Source organism: Grammomys surdaster, unplaced genomic scaffold (assembly GCF_004785775.1).
Source record: "Grammomys surdaster isolate TR1022 unplaced genomic scaffold, NIH_TR_1.0 164, whole genome shotgun sequence".
Lineage (NCBI taxonomy): Eukaryota > Metazoa > Chordata > Mammalia > Rodentia > Muridae > Grammomys > Grammomys surdaster.
The window spans coordinates 1,261,852-1,277,024 of record NW_021604612.1 but is presented as its reverse complement, the minus strand read 5'-3'; the positions used below and the strand labels follow the sequence as shown (position 1 = coordinate 1,277,024).

At 50.3% G+C, this 15,173-nt stretch overlaps 1 protein-coding gene across 2 annotated transcripts in view; it reads left to right on the top strand.

Annotated features, from left to right (window-relative positions):
- The window catches only part of Sgsm1 (small G protein signaling modulator 1), a 69,668-nt gene that overhangs the window by 43,296 nt on the left and 11,199 nt on the right, over positions 1-15,173 (top strand). Inside the window, exons 16-21 of one of the 2 annotated variants that reach the window (XM_028765431.1) lie at positions 1,578-1,760; positions 2,463-2,531; positions 4,580-5,167; positions 7,708-7,832; positions 9,590-9,672; positions 13,614-13,723. In XM_028765431.1, the coding sequence (XP_028621264.1) occupies positions 1,578-1,760; positions 2,463-2,531; positions 4,580-5,167; positions 7,708-7,832; positions 9,590-9,672; positions 13,614-13,723 (1,158 nt within the window). Of the gene's footprint in view, positions 1-1,577; positions 1,761-2,462; positions 2,760-4,579; positions 5,168-7,707; positions 7,833-9,589; positions 9,673-13,613; positions 13,724-15,173 lie in introns of those variants that run through there. The other variant, XM_028765432.1, reaches the window with a different exon arrangement.

The window sequence follows — 15,173 nt, the reverse complement described above, 5'->3', positions numbered from 1 at the left end:
GTGCACCTGGGTACTGAGCAGCTGGGCCCTGTGCACCTGGGTACTGAACATGCACCTGGGTACCACACAGCTTGGCCCTGTAGAACCCTGGTTGCCTGTTACAGTCTTGTTGGTGAGAGACACAGGGAAGAAACAGGAACATCAAGGAAAGAGCTGTGTGGTAGAAATACGAGAGAATTTTCAAAAAGGCTGATGTCCTGTTTTGAGGTCATGTAGACTCCCGTGTCCTTGCAGGCAGCATTGCAGAGACCTGTCTGACCTGTACTCAGTTTCCCCATGATGACCTCCAGCAGAACTGTGATGCCCTGTGATGTCACAGAACACTGCACTCAGGCTCCTCTATCCTCCTGTAACTGTGTGTATGTGTGTGTCCGCATATGCATGCTGGTGTTTATGTACAGGTATACACACTAGTGTGTGTGTTCATGTGTGCACACTGATCTGTGTGTACCTATTAATGTGTCGAGACTTGTGCATTACTGGTACCTTAAGAATCCGCACCTTAGTCAGGCAGTGGCGGCGCACGCCTTTAATCCCAACACTTGGGAGGCAGAGGCAGGCGGATCTTTGTGAGTTGGAGGCCAGCCTAATCTATAAAGCGACTCTAGGACAGCCAGGCTGTTATACAAAGAAACCATATCTCGACAAACCGTAAAACAAACAAACAAAAATCCTCACCTGCCCCTCTATAGCCACGCCCACCTCCATCCCAGGGTTGTTCCCTGGCTCCTCCTCCCCTGTCTTCCATTTCCAGAATTTTCTCATATCTAGAACATTGTATAAACAGTTATGTAGTATAGAAACTTCGGGAATTGATTTTTTCATTCAGTACAAGTCTCTAGATCCATCCAAATTGTTCTAGTGGTACCTGTTTCCTTGTAGTGTCAGAATAACACCCCCCACGGGCATATGCCGATGCTTCCCTCTGAACTGCTGATAGGTAGCTGGGCAATGCCACGAACCTTTATTTACTTACTTTTTTTGGCTAAGAATAGCTAACTGCAACTGACATCCAGTGCAGGTTCTCTGCGTTTGGGAAATGGCCTGGCAGTGAGATTCTTGGGTCATACTGGTGGAGGCAGGTTCAGTCTTGAAGAAAACAAGAAAATCCGGCAGTCTGATATTGCCTTCACCTGATGGATGGATGGGTGGGTGAACTGGTGTGTGTGTGTGTGTGTGTGTGTGTGTGTGTGTGTGTGTGTAGATGGGTAGCAGTATTTTGCTTGTCTTGTAATGTATATGCTTAACTTGGTGTCTGGGACAATCCAGGTACTTATCAAAAGAAATGTGGAAACAGATTAAATAAATAATAAGCAAATTCGGAAATGGATTGAATAATTGATAGATAAGGAAAGAGGAAATAGAGAAATTATGCAAACAGTTGGCTGATTGTGGGAGTGAATGAATTACTGAGAAGGAGGGAGGGAGAGAGGGCGGAGACGAAGTAGCCTTGCTCTGTAGTATTCTGGGCGTGGACATCGTCCAGATCTGTTAAACACCATCGACATTAAATGCATACGGACAGGCCAGAGCCCAGGGTGTTCAGCACCGCCTGTGACCTTCACACGTGCCCACAGGTGGACGAGCAGATCCACGCCTGCTACGCACAAACCATGTCAGAGTGGCTGGGCTGTGAAGCTATCGTGAGACAGAGGGAGAGGGAATCCCACGCGGCTGCCCTGGCTAAGTGCTCTTCCGGAGCCAGCCTGGACAGCCACCTTCACCGGATGCTGCACCGGGACTCTACCATCAGCAATGAGGTAACGGACAGCTGGCCTTGGAGAACGCTGGTGTGAGAGGCCAGAGCCTTGGGACAGCCACACCTTTAGCTTTTGAGGGGAGGGCGAACTTCAGAATCAGATCTAGGTTCAAGTTGCACACAGAGTCTCTTGGCAGAGCCTTTCTTTTGGGCTCAGTTCCTGCATTTGTACAGTGGGAGTGGTGGAGGTCTGGAGATAGCCCTGAGAAGACAGTGGGAGTGGTGGAGGTCTGGGGATAGCCCTGAGAAGACAGCGTATTATCAAGTTCTATCTGCCTCCGTGTATTCAAATAATGTTTATTGAATACCTACCATATGCGAGTACTTTCAGGAATATCTAGAATGTTCTGTAGCTGAGGCAGACCCCTGCTCCCACATAGACTTTAGCTGAACAGTCTCAAGTAGACTGGCTGAAGCCAACTACCTAGCAGAGCCTAGCGTCAGAGTGGGGGGGTGGGGCAGGAGGTTAGAGCACAGAAAAACTGAGACTCTGTTAGGAAGGACCTAAGTCCTAGCCAGAGCTCTTAAGCTCAGCAGAGCGTCTCTGAGGAGGCTCCAGGAAGCAGAGACTAAGAAGCTGAGACTCTGGAAAGGGACTCATCCCAGCCAGGAGAAGGGATGGAACCAGGCTTCCTGGATTCCCAATCTAGAAGCCCCTGGTGTGACCTTCTGTCTTTGCTCGACTGGTTCCTATCTGTCTCAGTCCTCACAGAGCTGCAGCTCAGGCCGCCAGAACCTCCGACTGCAGAGCGACTCCAGCAGCAGCACACAGGTGACTCTCAGAGGCTCTGCTCCCCACCCCTGCCCCGCCCCCTCAACAAGCCCCGCCCCCTACACCCGCCCCCCCCCCCCCAACAGCCCCCCCCCCCCCACGGAAGCCCCCCCCCCTCCCATCTGCGGTGGTAGGGTTTGTATGTCCATCATTTACCAGCCGCTTTGCTTGTTGCGGTCAGCTTTTTATGGCTAGTATTGGACGTGGACTCTCTAAGTCTTACAAGCAGTTGCTGCCTCCTTGAAACCCACAGCGGTGGGATGCAGCCCCTGCCCACATGAGCGTCCCGGGATCCAAGTCCTGGGTAAATTAATGACAAGGGGTTGTGTGTTCATCAGATCGCCTTTAGACCACTCACGGACAGTGTAGTCAGTGCAAACGACATGGAAATACCCATCAGGCTGTGTCACTAGGAATAAAGAACGCACACCTGAGCCTAGTCTACGCAGGTGCAGTGGTTTGTGGATATTTTCACACAGCGTTGGTTGAATCTTGGACCCAGTGGCTATGAACTCAGAGACTGAACAGGAGCCCGCTCTCCTATAAAATAGCAAACCACATGCCTGTACTTTGCTTCTGTCTCCTTCATCTCCATCCTCCCTTGAGACAGTACTAAGATCATCAGTCTGCTGTATGGCCTTCCTGAACCTTCTGGATACCTTTACATACAAGGAAATATGTAAAGTATTGAAAGACTAGATGCCTTACTTAGATAAGTAACTAAGGCAACTCTAACATTTAATTGGGGCTGGCTTACAGTTTCAGAGTTTCAGCCCATTATCATGGCAGCGTGCAGGCAGACATAGTGCTGGAGGAGCTGAGAGTTCTGCACCTTGATCTGAAGGCAGCCAGGAAAGACTCTTTTCTGCAGGCAACTAGGAGGAGGGTCTCTTCTTCACTAGGTAGAACTTGAGCATAGGAGCCTCAAAGCCCACCCCACAGTGACACATTTCCTCAAAGAAGCCCACACCTGTTCTTAGAAGGACACACTTCCCAATAGTGTCGCTCCTTGTGGACCAAACACCTGAGTCTATTGGGGGGGCAAACCTGTTCAAACCACTATACTTGGTAGATCTTAAAATCCCACATAAACGCTAGCAGATGTATTGTTCGACAGATTTTGGCCGTCATTCCACCTGGAGCCTCATTAAAACAAAAAGAAAAGCACAAGGCAAGCTTCGGTGATGGCCCGGTGGTGAAGGGCACAGACTACACTTGCAGAGGACCCAGATTTAGTTCCCAGTATCCATGTGAGGTGCCTCACACCCAAATGTAACCCCTGAAGATTTTACACCCTCTTCTGAGATACAAGAGCACCTGCACTCGTGTGCACAGACAGACACACACACACACACACACACACACACACAAGTTCCCAGTACTCACAAGAAGTACTCACAACTAGGAGTTACTCCTAAAGATCTGGCATCCTCTTCTGGACTCCAAAGGCACCTGAATTCATGCAGACACACACACACACACGCAAACAACTTTTAAATGAAAAGTGTCCAAATGTGTACAAAATATTACCTTCTAGGTAGAATAATCTGTGTATGTGTGTGTGCGTGTGTGCACACACACCACACCTATGCACATGATGAGGTCCCAGCCCTGCTCTTGAAAACGCAGAAATAGACCCAGTGAACTAAAGGTGATGGCGGCCACATGGAGAAACAGTGTGAGGCTTTGTCCTGATCTTTACTGTGAGCTTGAGGCCTGTGTCTGAAGGACACAGAACGGCAAGTAAATCTAAGTGTTAGAGGTCCGCATAGCGGAATGCCACCCCCCACCCCCGAACTTCATTTCCCTAGTTGCCCTACTCAGGGCCAGCTATGGCCAACTGTGGCCAGCTGAATTGCTGATGTGACCTCAGCACTTGGATTATTGACAGCCATAAAGAACATACTGCCTTTGTACTGACTGCGTGCTATTCCACTATGTGCTGACTCCAAACCGAAGTCTCCCCTGTTGTTGGATATTAAATTACTGCTGTAAGCAGTGTTGCCACGGGCATCCTGATTCACATGTCTGTGTGTCCCCTTCCTCAGGTATTTGAGTCTGTGGATGAGGTGGAGCAGACAGAGGCAGAAGGCAGGTCAGAAGAAAAACATTCCAAGATCCCCAATGGGAACCCAGCAAATGGCACTTGCTCCCCAGACTCCGGACACCCTTCCTCCCACAACTTCTCCTCTGGCCTCTCTGAGCACTCCGAGCCCAGTCTTAGCACCGAAGACAGTGTCTTGGATGCCCAGCGCAGCCTCCCCGCCGTATTTCGGCCTGGAGACAGCAGCGTGGAAGATGGGCAGAGCAGCGAAGCCACCACTTCCCGGGACGAGGCCCCTCGGGAGGAGCTGGCAGTGCAAGACAGTCTTGAGAGTGACCTCCTCGCCAATGGGAGCTTGGAGGAGTTCATGTCCATCCCTGGCAGCCTGGACATGGCCCTGCCTGAGAAGGATGGCGCCATGATAGACGGCTGGTCCAGTGAGGCGGACAAGCACGGTCGAGCCGACAGCGAGGACAACCTCTCTGAGGAGCCTGAGATGGAGAGCCTGTTCCCCGCCCTGGCTTCTCTGGCTGTGACCTCCTCTGCCAACAACGAGGCGTCCCCTGTGTCCTCCAGTGGTGTTACCTACTCTGTAAGTCACTTGTTGGAGGAGGGCAAGGCTGGTCACAGGCCTCAGCTCCCATTTTTCTCACTCTCTCCATCATGGGGGCTCACAGGAAGGGCTTGCCAGGCTAGGACCCAGGAAGTCTGGTCCCATCCCTTCTCCTGGCTGGGACAAGTCCCCTCCCAGAGCCTCTGCTTCCTGGCTGTTCCCTGGAGCCTCCTCAGAGATGATCTTGGCCTCTGATAGCTAAGGCTGGCCTCTGCCTTCACAGACTTTATCAGAAGAGTCTAACAGAAAGCTCAGATAGACGCACTTTCACCACAATGTGTCTGTCAGTCATTGCCTCACACATCCAGGCTCTGTGGCAAGCAGTTACCTGAAGTCAGTGACTTTCACTCCTCAACACTGTGCTCTACACATACATATGTCTGTGGGTCAACCAGGAAGCTCTGCCCCAAGCTGGGTAGGGCGTGGTTCAGTCTGCTGTCTGCTGTCAAGCTTGGGTACTGGGGGGCTAGCCTATGTTTCTGGTCCATGTTTCATCCTTCAGCAGGCTAACCTGGGCATATGCTCATGGCAAAGGCAGATGCTAGCCAGAGATAGTCGACATGCCTTTGTGTATTTGAGGCCTCTGCTCTGTCTGGCTCTCTGACATCGCTGCAGCCAACTGGGCAGTAGAGCGGGCAGAGACAGAGAGGTCACGGGGCAGGAGGAGTGAAGAGACAGTGAAATACTGAGGCAGGGCCCCTTCCTGTTACTCTGGATGGCTGTAATTCTCTCTGGTGCAGAGTCTGGGAGGTGGGCGGGCTGCAGTGCCTCTCTCTCTCTCTCTCTCTCTCTCTCTCTCTCTCTCTCTCTCTCCCTCTCTCCCTCTCCCTCTCCCTCTCCCTCTCCCTCTCCCTCTCCCTCCTTCCCTCTGTGTCTCTGTCTGTCTCTCTGTCTCTCTCTCTCTGTCTCTCTCTCTCTCTCTCTCGTATGAAGTCTTCCTTGTTTTGTCAGAACACACGCTGAAGTAGTTTCCACAGGCTATAGTTCCCATCCCATGTGACATCACACAGGCTGCAGGGCTGGGACCCTGCCTATTCTGTGGTTCTTTCTCTGTATCTTTGGTATTGGGTGTTATCGGGTGTGGGGACCTTCAAGAGCTTATGGGGAGTACGTGTGAACACCACCAGACATGCTTGGGTGCAGTTCCTGAGAAACCATCCTTCTACTGTTGTTGAGACAGCGCCTCTCATGGGCCAGTAATTTGCCAATTCCACCAGGCTGTCCAGCCAGGCAGCAAGCCCCATTGGTCTTCCTGTTCCCTCCTCTTCCTCAGCTCTGGGACAACAATCATGTGCCTCCAGGCCTGGCTTTCTAAATGGGTTCCAGGAAGCACTGAACTTGGGTTCTCATGATGCCAGACAAACACTTCACTGACTGAGCCATCACTCAGCTGCTGAAGAATCTTTTAGGAAGATCCCTCATCCATATTCACCCTGAATGACATCCCCTCCCTTGTTCCTGACACCTCCCTTTGCAGGGTACAGGGCCGCACGGCCGCCATGTTTGCTTAGAACAGATGTCCCCTCGTATGTGATGGTGCAAGTCCAGGTTTTCAACTCCACGATGAGAAAGAATGTATTCTGTGGGAAGCAGACTTTAAATTTGACATCCAGATCTTTCCCTGCACTGACATTTGTGGTATGATTTCTCCATGCAGAGAGGGGCAACCCTCTGACTAAAGCTCCCTGGGCCACACCATCTGAAGGGAACTTCTGACTCTCTGTGGGGCACTATGCCCTCAGCTGGGATGCTCATAGGTTAGGTGAAGTCCACACATTTTTTTTTTAACTTTACTGCAACTTTTGAGTTTCTTCACGGTAACCCTATTACAAGGCAAGGAGTACCTGCCCTTCAGAGAATCTACTCTTTCCTAGTCTGTCTTTGGTGTTGGGAAGCCTAACTTAAAGCCTAACTTAAAGAAGATTTCTCTCCCTTTCAGCAATTTTTAAGATTCTATTTTAGGGACTGGGGACATAGATCAGTCAGTAAAGTCTTGTAGGCAGAGGGACCCAGATTCCATACCAAGGAATCTAGTTTCTTGTCTTGGTGCCTTTGTTTTATTTCGTGTCTTAGGTGCTTGTTATGCAGCCCAGGCTGGCCTTAAGTTCACTCTGTAACCCGCATTCAAACTGACAGCAATCCTCCTGCCGTAGTCTCCTGAGCACTGAGGAGACAGGTTAGCATCATCTTTAAATGCATTAAATGTGTTTAATATTCTGTCTCTGTCTCTCTCTCTGTTTGTGTGTGTGTGTGTTACACACATCCACATAAGAGCACACGTGTCTGCCTATAATCCCAGCACTATGGGAATTGAGGCAGGAGGATTATGAGTTCAAGGCCAGCCTGGGCTACATCCTGAGACCCGGTCTCAAGAGAATACCTTTTCATCATGCAAACTCAACAGACCTTTCACAGGAAACAAACAGAACGAATCGAACCCCAGACTGAGTGATTGGGAGGTGAGCGTTGGGAACGGTTCTTGAGGGTCAGCGTTCTGTTCCTTTTCCTCCCGCCCACAGCCAGAGCTACTGGACCTGTACACGGTGAACCTGCACCGCATCGAGAAAGACGTGCAGAGGTGCGACCGCAGCTACTGGTACTTCACGGCTGCCAACCTGGAGAAGCTGAGGAACATCATGTGCAGGTGGCTGTGGCCGCTGGAGGGGAGGGGTAGCGTGGGGGAGGACAATGTGGGGAGGGTAGCGTAGGGAAGGGTAATGTGGGGGAGGACAGTGTGGGGGAGGGGCAGTGTGGGGGAATAGGGATGAGAGGAAGGGGGATGGGATGATGGAGGGGCGGGCGATGGGAAGTGGAGAGGATGGAAAACATCCGGGGCGGGGATAAGACTGGGGTGCTCTGGGGAAGGCAGACCTACAGGAAACCCGGCTGAAACACCCTTTGTATCCCTGTTGCTGATACCACACCAACCTGGAGTTTTATTTTATTTCATTCACAGTACCTGAATCAAATATGACAAATTTAAAGTCAAAGACGGAGAGAGAACAAAGGCGTCCATGTTATAGAAATTATTTAAACCCCGCCCGCCTTTGGTTACTGAGTTCTCAGATTAAAAAAAAACACACACAGCCTTTTTATTTACAATAACCCTTAAGCGGCATAATAGCTGGGCAGCTGCCTACCCTCCATGCTGTCAGAATCTACTTTCCTATCGATAACCCCGAATTATCACTGTGTTTCATCTAGGCTGCTCTTAGCTCCAATTGGACAACCCACAGGGCCATGTTTTTATGGCTGTCCTAACCCATGGCAGCTTCTCCCTCCCTCTCTCGCACCTTCTTCTGCTTCCTCCAAGCCCAGGAAACCTCAGCCCCACCTATGTCTCTTCTGCCCAGCTATTGGCTGTCGGCATCTTTATTCACCAATCACAAATAACTTGAGGCAGGGTGCCAAGAGGTTATGTGCAGACTCCCGGATCTTGGGATCTCGCACTTAGCATTACAGTAGATGGTAAAAGACAAAACCTCGACCTGTGTATGCTTCCTGTGCTCAGCTCCTTTTAAACTTACAGGGTCTAGCATTCCTTGCCTAGGGAATGGAGCCACCCACAGTGGGCTGGGTCTTCCTATATCGTTTAATATGTAATCAAGACAGTTCCCTGCTCTCCCCTAGACAGCTCTGCCAGCCAATGCTGCGTAGACAACTCTCTTCCCAATGTGACAATTAGAACTACCACACTGACTTTGCATACGTCCTTTGCCTCTCTGTACCTCTGTCTCCTCCCCTGAGAAATGTACTCTTAATGAGACATGCTTCACGTGACCATTTTGAAAGATTGAAAGATTTGAGGTGCACACAGGGCTGAGTGTATTGTCTTAGACCAGAGGTCCAAAGCTATTTTTCACGGGGATGGATCCATATTTTTTACAGAATCAGTAGGGAAATCCCTAGAGATTTTGAGTCACTTGTTTGTGCAAAGTGATTGCTTCCTCCGTGTAGCCAGAGAAGAGGCGCTTGGAAGAAATGTGTGGGGCTGAGTGGAGGAATTGAGGACACTCTGATCGCATGCACTCATGACCACACCTCAGGGTGACGGGGCACCTGCAGAGTCCTGTGCTCTGCGATGCCCCCTTGGGCATGTTTGCCGTGATGGCTGCACCTTGGATATATGATGACACTGAGAGTGGACATCAGGCTGAGAAATGGAGGACCAGATGGGAAAAAGCAGCAAGGAGTGGGTGGAGAAGCCTGCCAGGAGAAGGCAGTCTGTGCGGGGATGGAGGGCATGGCCCACGGAGTGGGTGGAGAAGCCGGCCAGGAGAGGGCAGTCTGTGCAGCGACGGAGGGCGTGGCCCACGGAGTGGGTGGAGAAGCCACTCAGGAGAGGGCAGGCTGTGCGGGGACAGAGGGCGTGGCCTACTCATGGCGCCGTTTCTCCTGCAGCTACATCTGGCAGCACATTGAGATCGGCTACGTTCAGGGCATGTGTGATCTCCTGGCCCCGCTGCTGGTCATCCTGGATGATGGTGAGTGTGTCCTCCCTGGCCTGTAGGAGGGGAAGGGCCAGCCTCACCCTGTGTCGCCATGGACTGGGTTAGGATAGAGGTATAGCAGGGCTGCCTGGTGGACACATCCCAGCCCCAGCAGCATGAGACGTCCTTGTGTCCCACCGAGCCTGGCACTGAGGCCCACCTGGCTGAGCCGCTGTTTGACCCGGAATGAGAACAAAGTAAAGCTGGTCCAGACGCTGTCCCAGGATGCGATCTATCAAACGGTGTAAGGCTGAAGAATAATTCTCCACGTGCACTTTCTTAAATGAAGGGAGGGAGGGAGTCTGGGAGGATGGAAGGGATGGAGGAAAGAAGGAAGGAAAGAAATGAGAAGAAAAGCAAGACAATCGGGATGTTGCCAGCTCTCACAGAATGCCAGGCACCTCACACACACCCTGATGTTTACATCAGACAGGATCATTCCAGGGAAATGTCAGACCAGTACCTCTCAGGAGTATAAAGGCAAGAAGTCTCCAAAAAAAAAAAAAGTCAACAAACTCAATCTAACAGAATGTAAAAGATTACACTGGATGGCCAAGTGGGGCTTAACCCAGGAATGCAAGGGTGGTTCAATATCCACTCATCAATCAATATAAGCCAGCACTTGACTATAAAAGACAGGCAGAGTGTGGTGGCCATGCCTGTGGTCCCAGCGGTACAGAGGTAGAGGCAGGAGGATCAGAGGTTCAAAGTTATCCTTGACCAAAGTGAATTTGAGTCAAGCATGAGCTACATGAGATGGTTTGCCAAACTGTTAAAAGAAGAAAAAAGAAAAGGAGGAACAATTGGAAAGGAATTAAAATTATTGTTACGGTTTGTATATGCTTGGCCCAGGGAGTGGCATTATTAGAAGGAATGGCCCTGTTGGAGGAGGTGTGGCCTTGTTGGCGGAAATGTGGCCCTGTTGGAGGAGGTGTGGCCCGGCTGGAGTGGGTGTGGCCTTGTTGAAGGAGGTGTGGTCCTGTTGGAGTAGGTGTGGCCTTGTTGGAGTAGGTGTGGCTTTGTTAGAGTAAGTGTGCCCTTGTTGAAGTAGGTGTGCCCTTTTGGAGGAGGTGTGGCCTTGTTGGAGTGGGTGTGGCCTTGTTGGAGTGGGTGTGTCACCGTGGGCGTGGTCTTTAAGACCCTCATCCTAGCTGCCTGGAAGTCAGTCTTCCACTAGCAGCCTTCAGATGAAGCTATAGAACTATCAGCTCCTCCTGCACCATGCCTACCTGGATGCTGCCATGCTCCTACCTTGGTGATAGTGGACTGAACCTCTGTACCTGTAAGCCAGCCCTAATTAAATGTTGTCTTTATAAGAGTTGCCTTGGTCATGGTATCTGCTCACATAGGTAAGACCCTAACTGAGACAAATATCAATGCAGTCCCGGATGGAGATGATGTGACTTGAAGTGGAAAATCCAAAGAATAAGAAGACAGAAGTGAGGTGGCCAGGGTTGTAGAACGTAAGACCAGTAAGCAGAAATCTCATATGTCTACACAGCTGAGCTGAACAACCCCAACGTGAAATTAAGAAAACAAGTCCATGTGTAATGTCTCCTGAAGACTGATGTGTTTCTAATACCTATAAAGGGAGTGGTTTATATGTTGGACACCATAAAACATTGTCAGACAGAAGGGAAGAAACCTGAAGAAGGAGATGTCTCCCACTATGACCAGAAGGCTTGACATTGTCCAGGAGCATTGTCCTCTGTACTGTCTACAGATTCCGGAAAGCCCCATCAAAATGTCCAGCTGCAGCAGCAGGGTTACTCAGTGGGTAAAGGCTTTGTCACCAAGCCTGAGGACCTCTGAGGTTGGTCCCTGGGACTCACGTGGTGAAAGGAGAGAAGCAACTGCCACAAGTTATACAATCACACACGCACACATGCACACGTGCGCGCACACACACACACACACACACACAGAGAGAGAGAGATTGAGTGAGTGAGTGAGTGAGTGACAGAGGGACAGAGAGACAGAGACAGAGTTATGTTGCCTCCGGTGAGCCTGCACATAGGGTCTGGGCTGCAGCTGAGAGTCTGAAAAGAAACATTTGCAGTTAATGTCCTGCTGACTGACCAGAGTTTAGATTCATTTCAACGCCATAAACTCATTTTAACACAGTTAACCTATTGCTGCTGTAGTGACTGGAAATCCATGTGCAAAATGTGGAAGGCCCCTGGCTCACGTCACACACAAGGAACATGCTTGAAATCATTCCCAGAAAGACCCAAAATGACGGAACTCTCAGAAGAAAGATTTCAGGTGAACGCTTGTGACATTGCTGGGGCAGTCGATGCCGGCTAGCCGAGGAACCAGACCAGCATTGTTCATGTGAAATCTTCTGAAAAGCGTTTCTTCTGACAGCGTGAAAAACCTGGTCCACGGGGTGGGCCCAGGCTGGCAGCCAAGCTTGGTAAAGCACAAGAGTGTTCCAGATGGCACTGGTTTTTGAGGGCATAAGGAAGCCATGGAGAAACTGAGGCATGCCACCATGAGAGTCGGCGGTCAGCGACATGTCAAGGTGACTTCGTAATTGTGACAAGTGGGCTGTGGTGGCACCAGAGGTGACAGGCTGCCGACATCCACTGCTCAGAGTTTCTGTAATCTCTCCTAACCCTTTCAGCCTGAGATCCAGCACCTGAAGGAGCTTCCCAGTAGCCTCTTTCTTCCCCAAGTTACCAAGAGAAACAAGAAAAACTACCATTTTCAAATAAGGTTTTCAAATGCTGTCTTAAATATGAATCAGGCTTCTGGACTGCGGAATTTTCAGACTTTTCACAAGTCTTTTTCTTTTTTTACTTTTAATGTTTGAGATCTTGTACCTGTTTTACTGAATTGGTGTTCTGCCTGAGTTATGTGTCTGTGTGCTGCGTGCCTAACAGTAGAGGTCAAAGAAGGGTGACTGACCCCTTGGAACTGGAGTTACAGATGGTTGTGAGTCACCGTGTGTGAGTTCCAGGAATCACACCTAAGTCCTCTGGAGGAAAAGCCAGCGATCTTAGCCACCAAGCCATCTCTTCAGCCCCTGCTTTCTTGATCTGTGTCAACAGGTATTCCAGGCAACATTTGCCAAAGGAGTTTGACCATTCTTTACAAACCTTTCAACCAGATCCCTTGCTAGGTTGACCGTGACTTTTGAACTCCCTGACTTCCCAAATGAGTAGAATTTCTGAAGGAATAAGAAGGTACTGTCTTATTCAGGGTTTCTATTCCTGTACAAAACATCATGACCAAGAAGCAAGTTGGGGAAGAAAGGGTTTATTCAGCTTACACTTCCACATTGCTGTTCATCACCAAAGGAAGTCAGGACTGAAACTCATGCAGGGCAGGGACCTGGAGGCAGGAGCTGATGCAGAGACCATAGAGGGCGCTGCTTACTGGCTTGCTCAGCCTGCTTTCTTATAGAACCCAGGACCACCAGCCCAAGGATGGCCCCACCCACAGTGGGCTGGCCCCACCCACAGAGGGCTGGCCCCACCCACAATGGGCTGGCTCCACCTACAGTGGGCTGGCCCCACCCACAATGGGCTAGTTGATCACTAGTTGAGAAAATGCCTTACAACTGGATCTCATGGAGGCATTTCCTCAAGGGAGGCTCCTTTCTCTGTGATAACTCCAGCTTGTGTCAAGTTGACACACAAATCCAACCAGTACAGGTACCAACAAAGCAGTGTGGGCTTTGTGTCACAGCCAGTGGGGATCTTTAAAAGGAGCCTCTGTGTCTGAAGGAGCTGCTCCTCCCAGTGGCTCTAAGATGAGATCTGTGACCCACTAAGGGCGAGCATCTGAGGAAATGGCCTCCACTGGGCCCTTCCTGCCTGGCTTCCTCTCATGTGGCTGTGGACTCTGCTGAGGGCCTTACACTATCTCTTCAGGAGCTCCAATGCCTGAGGCTGTGGCCTGGCTAACCCGTTGTCTTGCGCTATCCCCAGAGGCCCTGGCCTTCAGTTGCTTCACGGAGCTGATGAAGAGGATGAACCAAAACTTCCCCCATGGAGGCGCCATGGACACACACTTTGCCAACATGAGGTCTCTGATCCAGGTAGGACCTGGAGGCCTCCTGCTCTGACTTTGGGGGGAGACAAGGAGGACAGCCGAATGGCTTCAGATTGGGCCGTTCATTTTCAGGCTGAGAGTGTGGCTTAGCTTTCGGAGTGTTTACACACACAAGCGCCTGGTTAATTGTATGTAGCCGATATCATGACGCATTGTGACTTTTTCAGGTATCTTTGAGCTTGTTTTACCCCCTTCTTCTTTACCTCCCTCCCAAGCCTAATTGGAGGCCCCCATTTTCACCATCCCCCCGAAGGCTGTACCCCACTATTCCCCTCTCTGTTTCCCCCAGACCCCTTCCTACCCTGGCAATGGTCCCCTCTACCTTTCTGCTCTGTAGTTACTGAGGCTGTGGGCTCACATCTGAAGCTCTGGAGCTAGGAGAGTCAGCTGAGAGAGAGCACACCATGTCTGTCTGTCTGTCTGTCTGTCTGTCTGTCTGAGTCTGGGTTACCTCACTCAACGTGATATTCCCTTGTTCCATCCATTGACCGGCAAAGCTCACGATTTCATTTTTCTGTCGAGCTGAACAGCACCCCCTAGTGGACATGTGCTGTATTTCAATTATCCATGTGTTAAAGGGCGTTAGGCTGTACCCACATCCTAGCTGCTGTGAGTAGAGCAAATGGCTGACAATTAAGTGTACAGTCAGTCAGGCGTTGAGTCCTTCAGGCAAAGTCAAGGTGTGGGGCAGCTGGGTCATGAGTTAGATTTATTTTTAGCTGGTTCGGAGTTCTCCCGACTGATTTCCGTAGTCGGTGGGTTTGCATTACATTCCCACCAACAGCGTGTCCCTCTCTGACTCTGGCTGGTTGTTTTGTTGACCTTAGCCATGCTGGCTGCGGTAAGATGAGGTCTCAGTGTTCTTTTGGTCTGTGTTTCCCTCAGCTGCCAATCAGAATGCACAAGAGGCAGACCCGGCGGTCAGGCTGGGCTCTGCAGGAGAATCCACTCAGGCTGGAGCTCTAGGCGCTGTAGGGAACACACTCAAGCACAAGGCAGCTCTTGCTGCTGCTTTGGTGGGATCAAAAAAAAAAAAAGTATTCTGGATACAAAAGGTAGAAGAATCAGGGCCTGTGAGGTAGGTTAGGGTAAAAGTGACTGCTACCAAGACCAACGGCCTCAGCTTGAGAATCTGAGGGCGCAAGGTATAAAGAAAGAATTGGCAGGGTCCTCTGATCCACACACACAAACATCAAATACCATACACACACATAAACACATCACACCAGATACACATACTACACAGTGTAAACACACATATACTGCACACACCACACACATGCACATACACATCATACACACACCACATACCACAAATACATGTACACACCACAAACACACACCACACTACATGCGCGCACACACATACTACACACCACATACATATATACAAACACACCACAGGTACACACACAGCATATATACAAACATACACA